The sequence below is a fragment of the Caloenas nicobarica genome, chromosome 22 (assembly GCF_036013445.1).
Source record: "Caloenas nicobarica isolate bCalNic1 chromosome 22, bCalNic1.hap1, whole genome shotgun sequence".
Classification (NCBI taxonomy): domain Eukaryota; kingdom Metazoa; phylum Chordata; class Aves; order Columbiformes; family Columbidae; genus Caloenas; species Caloenas nicobarica.
In genome coordinates, this window is record NC_088266.1 from 3,334,740 (window position 1) to 3,352,005 (window position 17,266).

Consider the following 17,266-nt stretch of genomic DNA (forward strand, 5'->3'; position numbering starts at 1 on the left):
TGAACAAACAGGGGTCTGCCCTAATCTGTTATATTTTTAAACATATTTACTATCCTGTTCATCGCTGTACTGTACACTATGAATATTAGAAGGTGGACAAAGTGTCCCTTAAGCCTCAGTATTAATTCAACAAATTGTATTTCACTAATTATTTAATTCAGATTACTAGTAAAAACTGAGAGGTCATTCAAACAGAGTAATATCTGCATGGCACAGTTGAAACATTGTGGTTTACCTTGTATATATCTGTCAGTGCATTTTTACTGGGAAATTTCATAGCATTTACTTGCACAGCAGGACCAGTCTCCATAGGTTCATTTTCACTCATCTTGGGTGTCAGAAAGAGCATAAAAGGCCGTGTGGTGCCAATGAGCTGGTTGTCCACCTACAAAAAAAATATTCAGAAATGTCTTCCATTAAAAAAAAAATGTTATGGCTACTAAAAATCAAAACCTATAACAAAATTGCTATGTTCTCCATGATTTTTTTCCTCTCTTAAAAACACAGCCAAAACTATTAAACAGCAGCAGAGTTAAGCTACTCCTGCATTGAAGCTTGACTGATGCATGAATGTATCCATTTATCTCATGTAATCTGCATCAATACCCACAATTCCCCTTCCAAGAAAATCTTACTCACTTGGAACAGAATTCTAATAATTTAGAGGAGTTTTTTAGTAGAATAAAAACAGTTTTTACAGTCTTCAGTTTAACTTGTGAATTGCGAATTTCAAAGACTGAACTGAAAACAAAGGTTAAGGCAAAACTCTTCAAAGTTGAAATCAAAATCTAGTTGGAAAATAACATGAGAGGTTGATAGTTGTCTTATTTGCCTATGATTCTATGATTTGTATTGCAGGTTTACCAGCACTTGGACTCCTGCTTTCAATGGCTGCTTTTTCGTTATGTAATGACAAAGAACCAAGATCCAGGAAGGGAAAAAAAAAACCAACCTCAATCTGACCTATTTACAAAATAGATTCTAACTTGCCTAATAGAAATCAACAGCGTGAAGTACAATATATCATTGTCTCAACTATTACTAAGTAAGGAAACTGATACTAATCAAAATTTCTATGATACTCAGGAATCGCAATCTCAGTAGCAGCTCTAAACATTTTTCAAAATTATTACAAAAAAAACTACAGAAGATCCATGAACAACTAAACTTTTTTCAAAATGGCAAATACCTGTATGTCCTGCACACTGAGCTCTAGCACCTGACTTGTCGAGAGTTGTGTGTAGTGGACATTAATTCCTGTGAGGCTTGCAAAGACCAGCTCTTCAGGAACTTTGTTGACCAAAGACAACCCTATTCCACCTTCCAGTTTCACAAGCACCTGAGAATAGAATATTTGAAGAGGGGAAAAAAAACAAATCAAGACACTAACAAACCAACACTGAAAAAACCTGTGATAATGAACATGTACTTCTACAACTAAGTTATTTTTTAGACTCATCTCCAGAGAGGCTGAACAGCTCATTGACAATTAGTCTTCCAATAAAGAGCTGTTAAGTCATACCCAACCCAACTTCTAAGAATGAGGAGTTTTAGCAGGAAAATCTACAAGTTCATAACAAGAGATCATTCGTGGGGAACTGTATTGACCTCCTCTAAAATCTAGAAAGGAAAATGGTAAATAAAAGAGACAGACAGTAGTTGTAAGATCTTACTTCTAATTCCTGCTCTGTATCTGGATTTTTTAACTTGCGTAGATCTTGTTCCGTAACTGGAATTTCTTCTGCTTCACTGGATGAACGATCATTTCTACGTTGGTTAAAATCCGTTATCTGATAAACAAATAAATTACTACAATGATCACTTTCCTATTTATAAATAACAGCTATATTGTCCTACCTTAAAAAAATTATCTTAAAAAAAATTGTAATTATTTCTGTTTTATGATATTCCCCTCCCCCTTCATATCATTATAAAGGTAACTTTCTGTAAGAATTTAGACATGCAATACAGATTAAGGTATTTCAAGTACAAGCAAATAATGAAACTAGATTCTAGTTAATGAAGGACTTTCACCTGTAGAACTCTAGTTGGCCCATCTGGGATGACTCTAACAGCTAGTACTCCCGATCCAGGCCTCATCTTTTGGTTTATGAACTGCTGTTCAGGTGGAACTGGCCCCAAAAGCTCAAGTGAAGTATCAGGACCAAGAACAACTTCTGCTCCATCACGAAGACCTAGTATTCCTCCCTTTGCCTGGACAAAGAACAAAGAGTAAGGAAAAAAACCTAAGTGATGGGTAAAGGCTTCAGATAACTACTTACATACATTAATTTTAAAGTGTATTTTACTTTACTCTCCTCACTCTTCAGAACTAAAAGAAAAGCAGTCCAGCAGCATTTTACTTGATAAGACATATTATTATTTGAAATTGATAAGAACAAACACAAGTTTAAACCACAAAACTGTTTGTGCAAGTCTGGTTTCCTCTGTATTCTGAACTTAGGCCTCAAAGCTTTTAGTTCACTTCAATACTAAACCCAAATGACTCTGTCACCTGCATCAGCAACACTCAAAAGTTCAACTTTTAATCAGTACTGACCTGGACGACAAGTCCATGGATACCACAGGTCAACTTTCCCTCCCGAAAGCTCCATGTCTGGGTGGTGCTGCGCCGCCGATCGGGCTTTCTCAGCATCAGGGGCTCGTACCTGCAATGACAGCGTGCCAGTCGGTGCTTAGAGGATTGCAGCGTGCCGGTTTTACTCTGGAGATGTGTTAATGGCAAACACTTCTCTAATTTTGTTCAAGCTCATTTTCCTAATCTCACTTTTGAAGGGCTCTTTTAACAACCTGCTGCTGAAAATACATTAGCCATGCTTTCAAATATATTTCCAAGTCACAAAAGTGATCATGAGCTCTGCTCACGAAGACAGATAAAATCTAGCTCTTCCACATGCCTTCATTGAAATTTCTTTCCTTATTCCGAGAATACAATGTCAAGTGTGCTTTCAAAGACAAGGTTAGACTCTGCATCAGTTTCCTGAGAAAACATACTTGCAATACCTGTTATCTGTGACAGCTGCCAGACCTGCAATATCTAAAATCATACACGAGTCCACAGACTGAGGAGATGGTTTCTGGGGGTTATGAGGAACTGAAGAACCTTCATGGCAAAGCATTCCTGTGCCCATCATTCTCCAAAGCTGGGATCGTTTTCCTGGTTCCTGTTGCACAAAAATTCAACATTTAAATGAACACAGCAGTACAGAGCAAATATTTCTGTTCTGTTTTGTTTGGTTAGATGCAGAGCTGTATTTACAAGCTGTTTTTAGTCTCAGCAATATTTAAATACAGTTTCTATTTCTTAAGAGCTCCAGAAACAGAAGACTTAGCTTACAATGCAACCAGAAAGGAAGCATGCCCAACCTTGTGACTTCATTAGAACCTCCAACACACAACTACCACGCTTGGTTGTTTTAGAGGCATCTACAGTGTTCCTTACTACTTTTACTCTCTTTTCTGTCACCCTTATCCCTATAAATGTCTCATGCAGAAGCACCATCACAATTCATGCAACCTGAATGGCAATAACCTGTTGCTTTCAATGGAGTCTGCCTCCACCCTTTAAAAGTTACCATTAAAATGTTCTTATTTTTTTCCTTCTCCCAGCATTTGATTTTACTCTAGCACATAGCAACAGCATCTTAACAAAATCAAATGTGTCTTGGTACCTTCTTTTTCAGTACAACTCGTTGAGTCTTTGGAGAAACATCAAGGACAAGCTCTGCACATGCAGCATCCTTATTCGAAGCAACTGGCCTTACATTTGGCTCCTGTAAACTAGAACACCAAGAAAACAGCATCACGTTTATTCAGAGTAGCTGCCTCTTCTGTAGACTGAATTAGATCTATACCAAAATCCAGTCAAGGCAGCTTACGCTTCCAATGTAACTAGACAAAAATTTTACTGGTGTTTTTTCCCCTCTTGTTATTTTTGGAATTGTCAGTCTAAGCTGTAAATTTGAGTATTCTTAAAAGGGGCTTTGATTTCTCACTGCAAATAGGAACGTCACAGGCAAAGCAGATGAATTCCAAAGAAAATTTTCTATCTTATATTGAGAAAAGCAACACAGCATGTATCCATCTCCCATAGCTGTTTTCGATAGAATATAAACTAACACGAGTTTAAAATTCACAGGCACGTCATAAATAGGTATGTCCTGTAGTCAAATGTTCTTCATACACCAAATGAAATTAAGACCCCAGATGTGACCCTCAACATCCAGGCTATTCCAAGATCAGAAAGTGGGGTCGTAACAGATGCCATATGCTAAATCTTTCTCATTAGGTGATAAAATAAATAATGGTAAGCTGCACCTATAAAGCTAAGTTACCATGACCAAATGAGGTAAGATACACAGCTTACTGACTGTCAGACTAACTTCTGAATTTTGGCATTTCTTCTGCTAGCTACAAGGTTCACAAAAGTTTAGCTGTATTTGAAAAACTTTCAAACAGCGACCATTAAGAGAATATTAACATAATGCCTAACTAAAGAACACCATCCACATTCAAAATGTTTCCTCTAATATATAAGGGATTACCCTGAAAAAGTATACGTAGCAGCAATATAAATGAAGTTTTCATAGTAAAGCTGCTTGCTGTCTTGGAAGTCATTCATGCTACAGACGATTTCCGAGGAGCCGGCTCCTTTAACCGTCAGCGTGATAAAAGGCGGTAGAATAGGTTCATCCCACGCATAATCCAGAGAGGTCATGGGCTTCACCTCAGTGGACAGTCTGGGCTCGACAACGCCGTGCTGATTAAAAACAACCGGGACCTGTAACAGTTATGAAAGACAATTTGGTTTCACACAGAAATTGTGAATCAGACCGATTTTTTGCTACCATTTGTTCATTTTTCAGGAGCTGATCGCTGAAACACATTCAGCTCACTATACATGTTCTTCCAGTCAGGTCTCAGTTACAGAGAGTCTCAAACAGATGAGAAATGTCATATTTGCTTTTATCTGTCATCTGTGGTTCAAATGTCCCATGGAAGCATCTCAAACTCTCCTAATCAAAATTACGAGGCTTGTCCAATTTTATTTAACAGTTCAGTACCAAAATCCAGAATGAGAATCAGTAACTATTAAGAGCTCTCTCTCCTGCTCTGATCACAAGGTAGGCAGTAAATTACTGTAAAATATGCAAAGCAAATTCTCTGATTTTTATAATGACTGACATGGAAGCCCAAAGACAAGCAAAGTGGCAGCAGTAGCCGGAAGTCCTTTTCTATCTTACTCAAGTGCTGAAAATAACGCAGATTATAAACTATCACCCTAGCACAATTTTCTCATCAGTAATAATGCTCTTCCTTGTAAGACTTTTAACGTACTCAGGAAAACCACATTCACACTGTTATTTGAACAAGATGAAGTAGTTGAGTACTAATTTTTAGTAAAACCTCACAAAATTATAATTATTATATACAAATACCTCTCGCTTCACACACTTCTATTTTATTTCATTAAGCAAGCTAATCAGCTCCCTTTTCTAACAAATGTAACGGAAGTCCTACTTTTCTTTTTCTACTAAAAATAAAATTAAAAAAAATGTATTTCTTTTTTCTCTCTTACCTTGGAAAAATTGTCTATGCGGAAAGGTGGCGGTAGCTGATCCGTGTCACTGAACGCAATGCGGTACGTGGCTCCTTGAAGAGTAATTTCTACTCTTAAGAAGTAACATTTTCCCAAGGTGTCCCTGAACAAGAACAAACAAGAGATGTAGGCTTCTGATCTACGCTACGCACAGTCCTAAGTGTTAAATAGCTGCTTCTATCAAAAAATGGAAGTATGCTACAAAAGATTTATATATCATAGCTACCTCATATTAATATGGAATGAGCTGTTTTTGTTGACCTCGAAGCCCCCAGACCAGACGCAGTTCGGAACATCCATTAGTCTCACACATAGCAGTTGATCATAGTCATTGCGCGGCCAGTGGAACACGACGCTGGAACCAGGAAGTGTGGAGATGTAGCCATCAGGATTGGATGTTCCCTAGGAATAGAAATTGGAAACACATATCCTATAGCTATGAAAAAATAGAGTATTAACCTATATAGCTCTCAAATATGAACACAGCAATTATTCTGTTAGGTGGATTCTGGTATTAGAATAATGTGAAAGATGCTCATAAGCAGCCAACAATACTTTCAAGAATAATGTTTGTGTTCTTTTTGGTTAGAAGATGCTGTGACAAACTACTGGTCTTGTAAAAACAAGTAACAAAAAGCAAGCATCTTACCCGACCTCTGGCAAACTCCCGCTGAACAAAGGCAAGCTTGTAGGACGATTTATTATCTAATAGGTAACGGGGGGCAAATGTTACCATGCACGTATCAATGTAACGGCCTCTGCCTTTTTTAACATCAATACCTAGTAATAAAAAGTTAAAAATAAAGCTATTATTTACAAGCAAAACCAAATGACATCTCCCACTATATATATATATATATATATATATATATATATATATATATATCTATCTATAATGTTTCTCAAGTAAAATTTAGAGATCATAAGCACTGAGGATAAAAAAACCCGACTACTTCCAGTCATAAGTAAATCAATACAAGTAATTGTTCCACTTTTAAACATATGAAAAATTCTTCAAACATCACTGTGGAGTAACTTCCAAACTGTCCTTTAATTAAAAAGTAAAAGTTTCCTAAGGAAGCGAGGAAGACAGAAGTTGCACTCCTTGGCATCAGCCTACAGAGGCACCACAAAGCAAAAGCTACAGAAGCAGCACACAGCTGAACAGCTACAGCACATAGACACTCAAAGTAATCAAAGACAGGAATGAGCTGGGATGTCAAATTTATTTAGAAGTAACATACAGGGGGAATAAAGACAAAGAAAGAACGGGTTGTAAATGCAGTTACTAACACTCAATGATGAAATGTAAAAATAAATATAACTGGAAACTGTTTTTTAAGATAATGAATTTCAAAATAAAGACATAAAAATACTATTTTTTGTTTAACAATCTTCTCTGAACCCTCAAAAACCTCTAACAATCTATGTTTTCCTACTGGAATTGTTCCGTTTCCGGTGTCACTGACATCACGTCTTACCAAGCCGTACAGTATTTCTCAAATGCTCCTACCAGCACATACCGATGTTATAAATGAGGCCTGGCCGGTTCCCGTGCTGGATCACCTTCAGGGCTCTGACACCGCTCCCACCGTCCAGGGAGAAACCCTGGCACCAGCCCGGCATCCCTTCCGGATGGATTCCCTTTCCAACCCGCATGGTACAACTAAGGGTAAGAAGAAAACACAAAGATTTACTCATTTAAACAAAGGATCAGGTATCAACATGATGACAGTGATCAAACACATACCCAGGTACAAAAAGAACATCCGTGTTTCAATATAAAAGCATTAGAAGCCACAAGAAGTCTCCTCTGGAGTAATTCATTCTGTGTTTTCGCCATAAGCTCTTTTAACATATTGGTCAAGACTCAATGACTGTCATGTAAAAGGTTTGGTCATTTTTAGAGTGATTAACCACAACAACATGTGTGTGTCTGTTTTCTTTGAAATAAAAATAAATTTGGAATAAGTTTCTGTGTCCTTCTTGCGGTATTACTTACAGGTTGGGCTGTTCTTTATCAGCGTAACAGAACAGAAGTGGGCTGAGGCTTCGTGCAAGCTCATGCTCTTCAAACTGACCAGCAGCATCTGTTTTTGCATTATCTTGTCTGAAGATAAGTGGTAATCCTTTAAGTAAACATAAAAAATGAAGTGTCAAACTACACTGCACCTTTGCCCAAATTACAGTGAGAATGGTAAAAACTAATTCAAAGTAAAGAACATAAAATATTGTAATATTGTTGTAGTATTAGCCATGAGTCCGCATGCATTCTCCCTCTCATCTCCACTGAACCTGCACTGAACCTATTATATTGACTATAATAATCTATATCGATTTATTCAGAGGTACAGTAGCTCGTGTTTGAAAATCTGCAATATAGCAACTAAAATGTCTAAGTTATCTGCTGCAACATTCATCCAGCAGCAAGCACTGTAAAAAAAAAATCCTGCAATTTTAATGCCTCTTAAGTAGTGTTTAAAAGCGAATCAAAGCACCATGAAATCTTTATTACAGCTTTGAAAGAAAATACTGTCAAAATGTACCTGTTTTGTTGATTAACCAATATGGTGCTGAAATCAGTATTTTTAGAGAACCTTCAGCACGACATATAATCCTTATGGTCAAATTTAGCAGTCGTTTGTTGACATCATACAGTCGCATCCGCACCATATAGTTTTGTGTCCCAGGAGGAATCAACAGCTCTTTGCAGATCGGGAAATTTTCTAGCAATATACCTACGAAAACCAAACCAAACACCACCCACACAGAAATATTAGATTTTGATAAGCATACAGCTTGGTGTTTCATATGGCTTCATCTTTCTGAATATTTCATATAGCTTACCCAGATTAACTTTTAAATCTGCCCAGTTTAGTAACCTCTGACCTCATGACAAAATGCCTCAATTTAAGTTACAAGCAGCAAAAATGTTCTGTAAAGAACCCTGCTTAGGGCTAATTATTGCCTTAGGCATCAGAAGTCCAGTCGGTGTTGAATAATTCTATACATACTGTCACTAACAACTTTTTCCACCAGAAAGAAAACAGTAAAACCACCCATGTTGGGGAACTTATTTGGTGCATTCCCTTCTTTATCGTTGTTCTCTCCAGTTTCCACTCTCAGGAAAATGAGAAAAGAGCCAAATAAGGAAGAGACCAAGACAGCTGACAGATATGGGGAATGATTGCACTTCCCCCACCTCCCCAATCTGTGCACTTAGTTATTAACTATAAGAAGCCCTGCAACCCAATGAAATAATCATATACATGTTTTCAACTTTTAAATTTTTCCATTATTTTACAAGTAACAGTTATATTGAGGTACCCCTCCAGGAGGATCAGAAGGTGGTATCTGAAAAAGAACCTTACCAAGCTCAATGTTCTGAGATGTGTCAGCTGTGTGCAACGCTGCCTCTTTGCCAGGTTTTAACGTCCCATCGATCGGCATTCCCCTAACATAGAACTCGAGTTCACAAGGGAGCAGGTTACAGATCACCACCGTTGGCAAGAGATAAATCGTATGGCCAGGCTGTCTGAAAATCTGTTTAGCACTGTCAGAAAATATGTTGGAAGGCATGTAGTCTGGATAATTTTCCTTCTTTATAGCCACACAAAACCTGTGAAGGCAGATGTACATGAGAAGAAATCAATGAACTCAATGGAATAATTGAACTCTGTCTGTGTGTACTGCACTAAATCCCTCAACATGCTGTAACTTCAGGACTGATAACAAAACCAGCATTTAGAATTGTTCTCCACATAATCATTTTGGAGTTTGATTATAAGATATTTTGTATTTATGCCTAACATTAAGACAACAGGAGGTTCCTGATTTTAATCATGGAATTAATTTAGTCACTTGAAAAATGTCATCTGTTCAGAGACCTAACAGAAAATTGCTTTTGCAGATTACTCACTTCAAAACCAGCTTCCATAAACTGACAGAAATGTGCTGTCAACTATTACTAAAGAGAAATTGTAACTATTAAAGTAAACTATAAACATGTCCTTAAAAATAAATGCTGAACATGTCCTTCTTCCCAGCAGATTTGTGCTTGCTTTGGCCACCTGACACTTCAGTTTCTCATTAGTTAAGGTAAAAAATTAGGTATGTAAACCTTCATTTTAAATATTTTTCCTCCCTGTTTAGAAATGAACGATGGAACTGACACAGAGCAGTAACTATATAGTACGCAAAGGTCCTTTCCTGAAACAACTTCGATAATCTCTATTCTAGTATTTTCTAAATTGAGAGAAACCCTAAATCCATCATACCAGATAACTACAAAATTCCATTAAGTCCTCACTATGCAGCGACATTTTTGGGCTTAGAACAGAGTACAGGACATTCAGGACAAAGAATGAGATCTATAGCAAACCTCTCTTTATTCTATTTTCTAATCTGTTCTTTTTTACAAGAAATATTGTTAGATATTTGCTAACAAGCACTGTCAAAGGTGCTTCAAGAAGCCCTGCAAAAATACAGCAGTTAATGCTTGAATGCTTTCTCATTATTCAACAGACCACACAAACCATCCCATTAAACTGCAGCAGCTTTCATCTTGAAGTATTTTCTTTCCTGTTATTCACTTTCACAGTATTTCATTTATCCTAAGAAGGTAACACAGCTTACAAAAAATAATTAGGTCTCAATCACCTGAAAAATCGGCTATTTTCAGACTCCATTGAATGACACTCTCGCTTGCTGCTACACACTTCTGCTGTCTTCTGAACATTAGTCCAATGAATTGGAGCCTTGCAGAAGAAGACTCCCATTCCTTTTGGCCGGGCTTGCAAACGCCAAGATGTCAGATGTAATGGAATAGCAAAGGAATCTCCTGGCATAACTGCTGGAAGAACTACAGGCTCTGCAACCAGAGAAGAAGATACACATATCAAAAGAGGCCCCTTTACTGAAAAGCATAAATTTTCAAATAATAAGTCTCAAATTTTCGAAGCAACACCTTTCATTTTAACATAAAACACCAGCTACTTTGTGTATGTCTCAAACACCAACCAACTAATAGGGTCTTAAGACAAATCTAGGTGTGTAAATCTGAAACTGGAAACAGACTAAAACTTGCTGGAATTCAAATTCTTTTTCCTTGGATGCTTTAGTGAAAATGCTTATTTCAAAAAGACCTCATTCATTGCATTTTGGGTACATGATCAGCGTATCACTACATTTCTAGACTGCATCTTTGCATGCTAACACCCAAAACCTTCTAGACTACTGCTAAAAGATATAACATGCTACATATAGAAATAAGTTCCAGTCTTCACAGAGTCTCAGCTTTCCCCATTTACCAGAACAATAAGGAAAAATCCTACTGGGCTCTCCAGCTTACCCTGCTGACCACTTTCTTCTTAACATGACCCATTTCTCTCCAGGGAGGTCTGCTTTGTCGTTAAGCCCCAGAAACAGTGGTGAATCTTCCTTGGAGGAAGGTAAAGATTCCCCATAGGATGGAAGGACTATACAAGACTTACTGTCAGGAGCAGAAGGACTATCTAGTCTTAATTCCATTGGTGTTTCCAGCTTGTTCTTCACCATCAAGGCTGAGCGCACTGTTATCACTTTCCGAGCGCTGCCTTCCATGGTAACTTCAAATACCACACGAACTGGAGGCAACGAAGAAAACTGGAAGATATTTAAAAGCATTAAAAAGCTCAGGTGATTACTCTACCTAGAAGAGGGACACCTCAATTTCGAAGCAGTAACTGCTGGAGTAAAAACTTGCCAACTGAGTCCACATGTGCAAAACCTAAGGTATAGATAATTTCATAATAATTATTATCCTGTACCTCCTCCTCAAAACACAATAAAATTAACTAAGAAAAGAAATCTAAATACTACTAACCCCTTTATCTTTATCAAAACAATGCTAGTTCAAATAAGAGCAATATAGATCCTAAAAGAACATTTTATACACTATCTCACTATTACATTATTTTATAAATTCACGGAGATTAATTCCAAGCCTCATATAATTAACAGTCACTCATCATTCCTATCTGTCAAAAGTAAAAAATAAGGTGGAGCTTTCTCAGAATATTCATCCTTTCTTTACTCTTAGCTGCTCTTCTGCTGCGGTGTGTCACCTCCTATATTACACAAAGTCTTATCTACTTTGATCCTGAAAACCACATTTTATAGGGACTCACACGCTGGAATTCACATACTGGAATTTAAGACCCATTCTTCAACCAACCACATACATCGGTGAGGAATGACAAGTCATGTTAAATATTTGTTCTGATTTGAAAGTTTGTTTTGTTAGTTTGACTTTTGTTTTCTGTCTATTGTAGTGGTCCTAGAAGAACAGAAAAGCCAGTCTGCTTGTCAAATTATGCTAGTCTATTTAAGTAGCTCTCAAAAAATGAAAATCTATACTCACATAGACTTGGGGATGTATTATATTTGTTCTGCTTATTGGGCTTCCAAGCTGGAAGAAAAGTAAACAGGAAAGTTAAAGCTGTTCAACTTTTAAGATATTACTCTCCTTTGTAATACAGAACATTCCTACAGAAGAATAAACTAAATACTTTCATCACTTTGTCGTTCTGATCTTCAATACAGCTTGGAAAATATGTCAGAACTGTAGCAGCAAAACCTGTTTGTAATATTGCTTTAAAATGAAACAAAGCTGAAGGAAGGAGGTTTGTTGAAAAAGAAGAAAAAAGCTACAGACGTTCCTGAATAGCAATTCTCATTAATTTGCATCCCTTTCTTTCAAGAATCAAATTACAGAGAGAGATGATGCTTTTTGCACTTCAATATGAGAACGTCAGAAACAATCCAAATAAAAGACTACTGGCTCTTGTCAATAGTATCATGAAATTAAATCCTAGTTCTGTTTTATACCAAAAAGATCTCAACTTCCAATTTCTCCAGTAGCTAGTCCAATTTTCAGTAGCTAGTCTCAAAACTTTAATAGTTTCGAAATCCACATGATCATTTTCATCATTGAGCCTCAAAGGCCAACTGCCAGCCTGCTGATTATTACAATTGCATTTTTCCTTCATGACAAGTATATTTTGTCTAAGCAGCCACATATTTCAACAATCTCTAGGCGTACAGGAAATTGCTAGTATTGTTTACTTTAAGTAAATTAAACACATGTAAAGCATTCCTGCAACAGAAGAAATAAAAATAGCTGCTGAAAGGCTGTACTGATTTAAAGCTTGATCTCCATGAGCCCATGACACTGTCACTAATATATTAGTTCTGTCATTGGAAGCTCTGACTGCTAAGCACAGACTAACTGCTGACTGCTCTCTGGTTTTGTTACACATAAAACTGCCAGTTAGGAACCCAGCAGCCCAGGCTCTCCCAATCCAAGCTAATGGGAAAGAGGACAATCTCATATAGCAGCTGCTTTAAGATCAAAATCTTGGAGACATCATTACTCTCAAAGTACGTATTTTATTAAAACTAACACTCAAAATCAGAACTTACTGTAGAAGAGGATGAGTTCTTATCTGGTGCAGCGTATCGGAAAAATGTTCCAACTTTGTCTACAGATACTGGACTGACTTCCTCCCAGCCATTGACTCTCACTTGCAACTGATGAATTCTTAGATCATGTGTGTGCCTACCAGATGAGATCAAGTTAAATTATTATAAGCATTATTATACAGCATAAACACCGAACTGTTAAAACTAAGAACATCCTCTGGATTCTGAAGAAAGAATCTCACTGAATTGTTAAGAAAAACTCTCTCCTGAGGTTTTCCCCTTCATGGACAGAGACAGACCTGATTTTATGTCTGTTCAACTGTTCACCTTCCCTAATGAACATACAGAAGTACAACATTGTCATATAAGCAAAAATAAAAGCATACTACATATTTGTTAACAAGTTCTGCTAGTTCTTAACACTGGTAACACGTTCAACAGCCAACATGCCCCATTAGTCCTTTAGAGTGAAGGACATATGATTTGTAACTGAGACCTCTAAGTCCTTCTGAAAGCTTGTAATGATCCAGCTCACATCTAGGAATGGCTACCAGCAACAGCAACGTATGCTGCTTACTAGACCACTGACAATTTCACTCTATAATGAGTTTTCAGCATTGAAAAACAAGATGTTAATAGGAGATTTTAAAACATATCCAGTTTTATTTAGCATCTATCAGTGTTCTCACAACTATGATCCTGTGTTCCATACATGAGTGTGTCAAAACACATCTTGCAGCCTGGTCCCTTCACCTGTGTCTGAGTTTCCCTCTGGCTTCAAATTCAAATGGAATCTCTTCCCCAGTGATAACTTCTTGCCATTCGCTGACATTATGGGCATCATCCAGCAACGTCCCATTTTCCTCAGGAACAACCCCTGGACTCCCACTGTGAGACAGCGCAGCCCTGTGAAGAGAATCACACCATTTTATGAACTAGCAAAATGACTTCTTCAAGTCACAAGTGCTTTTTGATCTGCCTCAGTCTGCAGAAGTCCTGCAGTAAACACACATGCATCATGAATGTATCTAAGCAGTTTTAAAATTGTTGGGCCCCTTGAAAAAAAAAAAAAAATCTTTTTTTAGTAGTAAAACTATCTCACTGCCAAAAAAAGGCTCTTAAATAAGAAAGACTGGGAGTTGTCTCTGCTTCTCTGAAAACAATATGGTTTGACTGACATGTTAGAGAAGCCAAACAAATATTGTCAAAGTGATCCCGCAGAAGCTGCTTACCGGGTAGGCGTTGTAGTTAGGGTAGCAAACCACAGAGTGCATCCAGTATGATTTCTTAGAGCAAATGGGACAAATGGCTGCCTACGTTTTGGAGTCTTCATTTCAGCTATAAAACAGAATAAAGATTTGTCAAAATGCTTAGGAGAAAAGCATTCATCAGATGCTAATGTAGGATGAGACAGTGGCCGGAGAACCACAACCTGCCCTAACTAAAGAAAAACACAACAAAGAAACAGGATAACAGATTACTAAAAAAAATTTAAAATTTATTAACTATTACAGAAATGGTATAAAGCAAACAGAAAGTCTTCCCCTACATCAACCCCCCAGGAACTGAGCTTAATCTACATGTCATTTTGTTTCTTCATATAAAGTCTTGCAAAACACTACGCGTCCAGTTACAATTAACAAGTAGAAAATCTAACTAAACACCCAACCATAATCAGTAACCTTTCGTGTAGATCCAAATACTCATAAAATATTAAACAGATATTCACTTCTAATTAAGATTTATGTTCTATTTAATATGACAAATTCAGGATTATCCTGCGCTCCTTTTAAATGTGACTTTTATCCTCAAAGACTGAACAAGTAGAAATATTTTCCTATACAAGAGAAAGCCTGCTACAATAAAGTACAAAAAATAATTTGAATGCAACCAAAGGTAATCTGGTTTTGTTAAAATGCTGGGACAGCAAAACCCCAGAAGAAACTTGCCTACCATGTTTGACTTTTTTCAAGTATGCATTACTAACAAGCACACAAGTGTTATCCTCATCTTCCATACCACAGTACATCCTATCTGTGAAAATACTTACTGGGTTTGGGCAGAAAAAAAACCCCCACCCTGTCGAATGCCAGTAACTTACTTAAAAAGGAATATAAATGTCTGCTCCCTAAATACATACATCTTTCTGTATGAGAGAAGTAGAAAGGAGGCAGACACAATAAATCAGCTGCTTAAAGAAAAGGTAAGACAGAAATGAAATATATTGCACAGAATTTATCTGCAGTCACTGCAAAGGCTGACTGATATCAAGTGCAAATACTTCCTGTCTGAGACCCGTTCATCCCACTGCAACACGGGTCTAACTAAGAAAAGCTTAAGCACAGATTTAGAAAGGCAAGAAAGGGTAACATGGGGGGCAGGTAAGTTTTTGAAGGTGTTACTGGTAATCGCATAAAACTTTCTTCTCAATCAATCACAGTAAGTTCCTATATACCCTACATTGTCACTAGAGACTTAAATCTGATCTCTCTAAAGCTTAGACAGAAAGTTCCTTCCAATTAAATGGCAAGAAGATTAAATTCTTGAAAACAAAACCTCTGATTTTTGCCAACTACAAATAAAACAATCTTTTTAGTCTTGAACTTGACTATACACAATTTTTTTTGGCTAGTTCAGATTCTACAAAATTACAGATCAGAGGCCAAATGTACTTTTACTCTGGCATTTAATCGATTCTCAATTTATTTTTTGAGACTTTTAAAAAACAATTTTTGGGACTACCCTGATTTCCAAAAGAAAACATAACATAAAAGTTGCATTTAGAAACTACTGATTGTACTATCAAATATAAAACAAATGAACAGGATATTTATTAGGAACGCCTTACTTCTTAAGACATGTTGAAAACAGATCATTCCTTCTTAAGGCATCTTAAAGTTTTAAGTAGCTAAATATACATGCTGAATCAAGCATAAGTATGTATACTGAACATACAGCTGGATATTTTTAGAATCTAAAATTAAAATCTTGTCATTTTATTACATTATTTTTAATCACACTATGCTGTCTCTCTAGAAAAGGGACACTGAATAGCTAACAATTCACATAATTTTCCTCAAGATGACAGTCTTCCTAAACAGGATTAGTTATACCCTTCCCTTCTTTCCTTAAGGGCCCAGAGCAGAACATAAATAATACATTAAACAGCTTAAAAGCAAAGTAGCTGTTAATGTTGTTTAGTTTTGTTTGTTTGTTTTAAATACAGAGGCCAATCGACGAACAAGTCACACATACGGCACAGTATTTATTGCACAAGTGCCCTCCAAATAAAAAAAAACAACCCTTTTTGTCTCTGTCTGCTATACAGTACCTCTAGCATAGATCTGATGCTCTAGGTTAGTCAAACTGGCTGTACTCCTAGTTCTAAGGTAGACAAGAGGAAGGCCTGGCAGACAGGAAAGACAAAGTTAGCAGTTAAGAAAAACCACACAAATACTCTTCCCCATCATGCACCAGGGAAGACATGGACGGTTGGCATCATGCAGTCAGTGGACGGCTCTCTACCCATTTGCTTACACTAAGTTGGCATTTGAGTTGCTAAAATTTCTTCCAGAAGTAACACTGGGAGAAAAGGATAGTCACTCATTAGCTGAGAATTTGCAAAGCGCTCGCTCAAAGCTGAGTAGCCAGAAAGGCTTTTGTTTTTAAAGAATTTAACACAATTGACCAGAAAATAGAATTTTTGTCTTTTTTGCCAAGTACCTCTAACAATTCATTGTATGCTATGAAGACCAAATACTTATGGTTGTAATATATTAGACAGATGACTCTGTATGTCACGACTGTTTCAAATAAAGTGTGATTAACTGATAACATACTCTGCCCAAAACATGGTGGATCCACCGAAGAGCCCATCCAGTCCTCTGAACTGACAACATTCACTTCTTTGTCCTGTTTACAGTAATCTTCCATCCATGACTGTTTGGTACACGTGTATTGTTCTAGAGGAATAGAAGCATAGACAGTAAACACCTCCAAGGTGGCAGGAAACGAAGTCATTTAAAAGTGTGTTAAACTCATAACACTAAAGTTACTCCACTTACACGGCAAAGGTTTTGCTTCACTGCTTTTTCTATGAGGCACTTACATTAAGTTAAAGACCAACAACAGCTCATGAAATCACAGCAGTGTCTTCAAATATTTTTATATTCTTAAGATTATTTT

At 37.0% G+C, this 17,266-nt stretch overlaps 1 protein-coding gene across 3 annotated transcripts in view; it reads right to left on the minus strand.

Moving 5' to 3' along the window:
- The window catches only part of VPS13D (vacuolar protein sorting 13 homolog D), an 88,186-nt gene that overhangs the window by 37,622 nt on the left and 33,298 nt on the right, over nt 1-17,266 (minus strand). For all 3 annotated transcript variants that reach the window (XM_065649873.1, XM_065649872.1, XM_065649871.1), the window contains exons 39-60: nt 16,921-17,043; nt 14,314-14,419; nt 13,835-13,987; nt 13,082-13,217; nt 12,021-12,068; nt 11,113-11,263; nt 10,280-10,490; nt 8,992-9,239; nt 8,167-8,358; nt 7,623-7,749; nt 7,144-7,286; nt 6,270-6,400; nt 5,847-6,022; nt 5,600-5,723; nt 4,566-4,801; nt 3,693-3,801; nt 3,025-3,185; nt 2,561-2,669; nt 2,035-2,214; nt 1,674-1,790; nt 1,190-1,339; nt 236-385 (exon numbers count right to left, since the gene is read on the minus strand). In XM_065649873.1, coding sequence (XP_065505945.1) covers nt 236-385; nt 1,190-1,339; nt 1,674-1,790; nt 2,035-2,214; nt 2,561-2,669; nt 3,025-3,185; nt 3,693-3,801; nt 4,566-4,801; nt 5,600-5,723; nt 5,847-6,022; nt 6,270-6,400; nt 7,144-7,286; nt 7,623-7,749; nt 8,167-8,358; nt 8,992-9,239; nt 10,280-10,490; nt 11,113-11,263; nt 12,021-12,068; nt 13,082-13,217; nt 13,835-13,987; nt 14,314-14,419; nt 16,921-17,043 — 3,281 coding nt within the window. The remainder of the gene's footprint in view (nt 1-235; nt 386-1,189; nt 1,340-1,673; nt 1,791-2,034; nt 2,215-2,560; nt 2,670-3,024; nt 3,186-3,692; nt 3,802-4,565; nt 4,802-5,599; nt 5,724-5,846; nt 6,023-6,269; nt 6,401-7,143; nt 7,287-7,622; nt 7,750-8,166; nt 8,359-8,991; nt 9,240-10,279; nt 10,491-11,112; nt 11,264-12,020; nt 12,069-13,081; nt 13,218-13,834; nt 13,988-14,313; nt 14,420-16,920; nt 17,044-17,266) is intronic.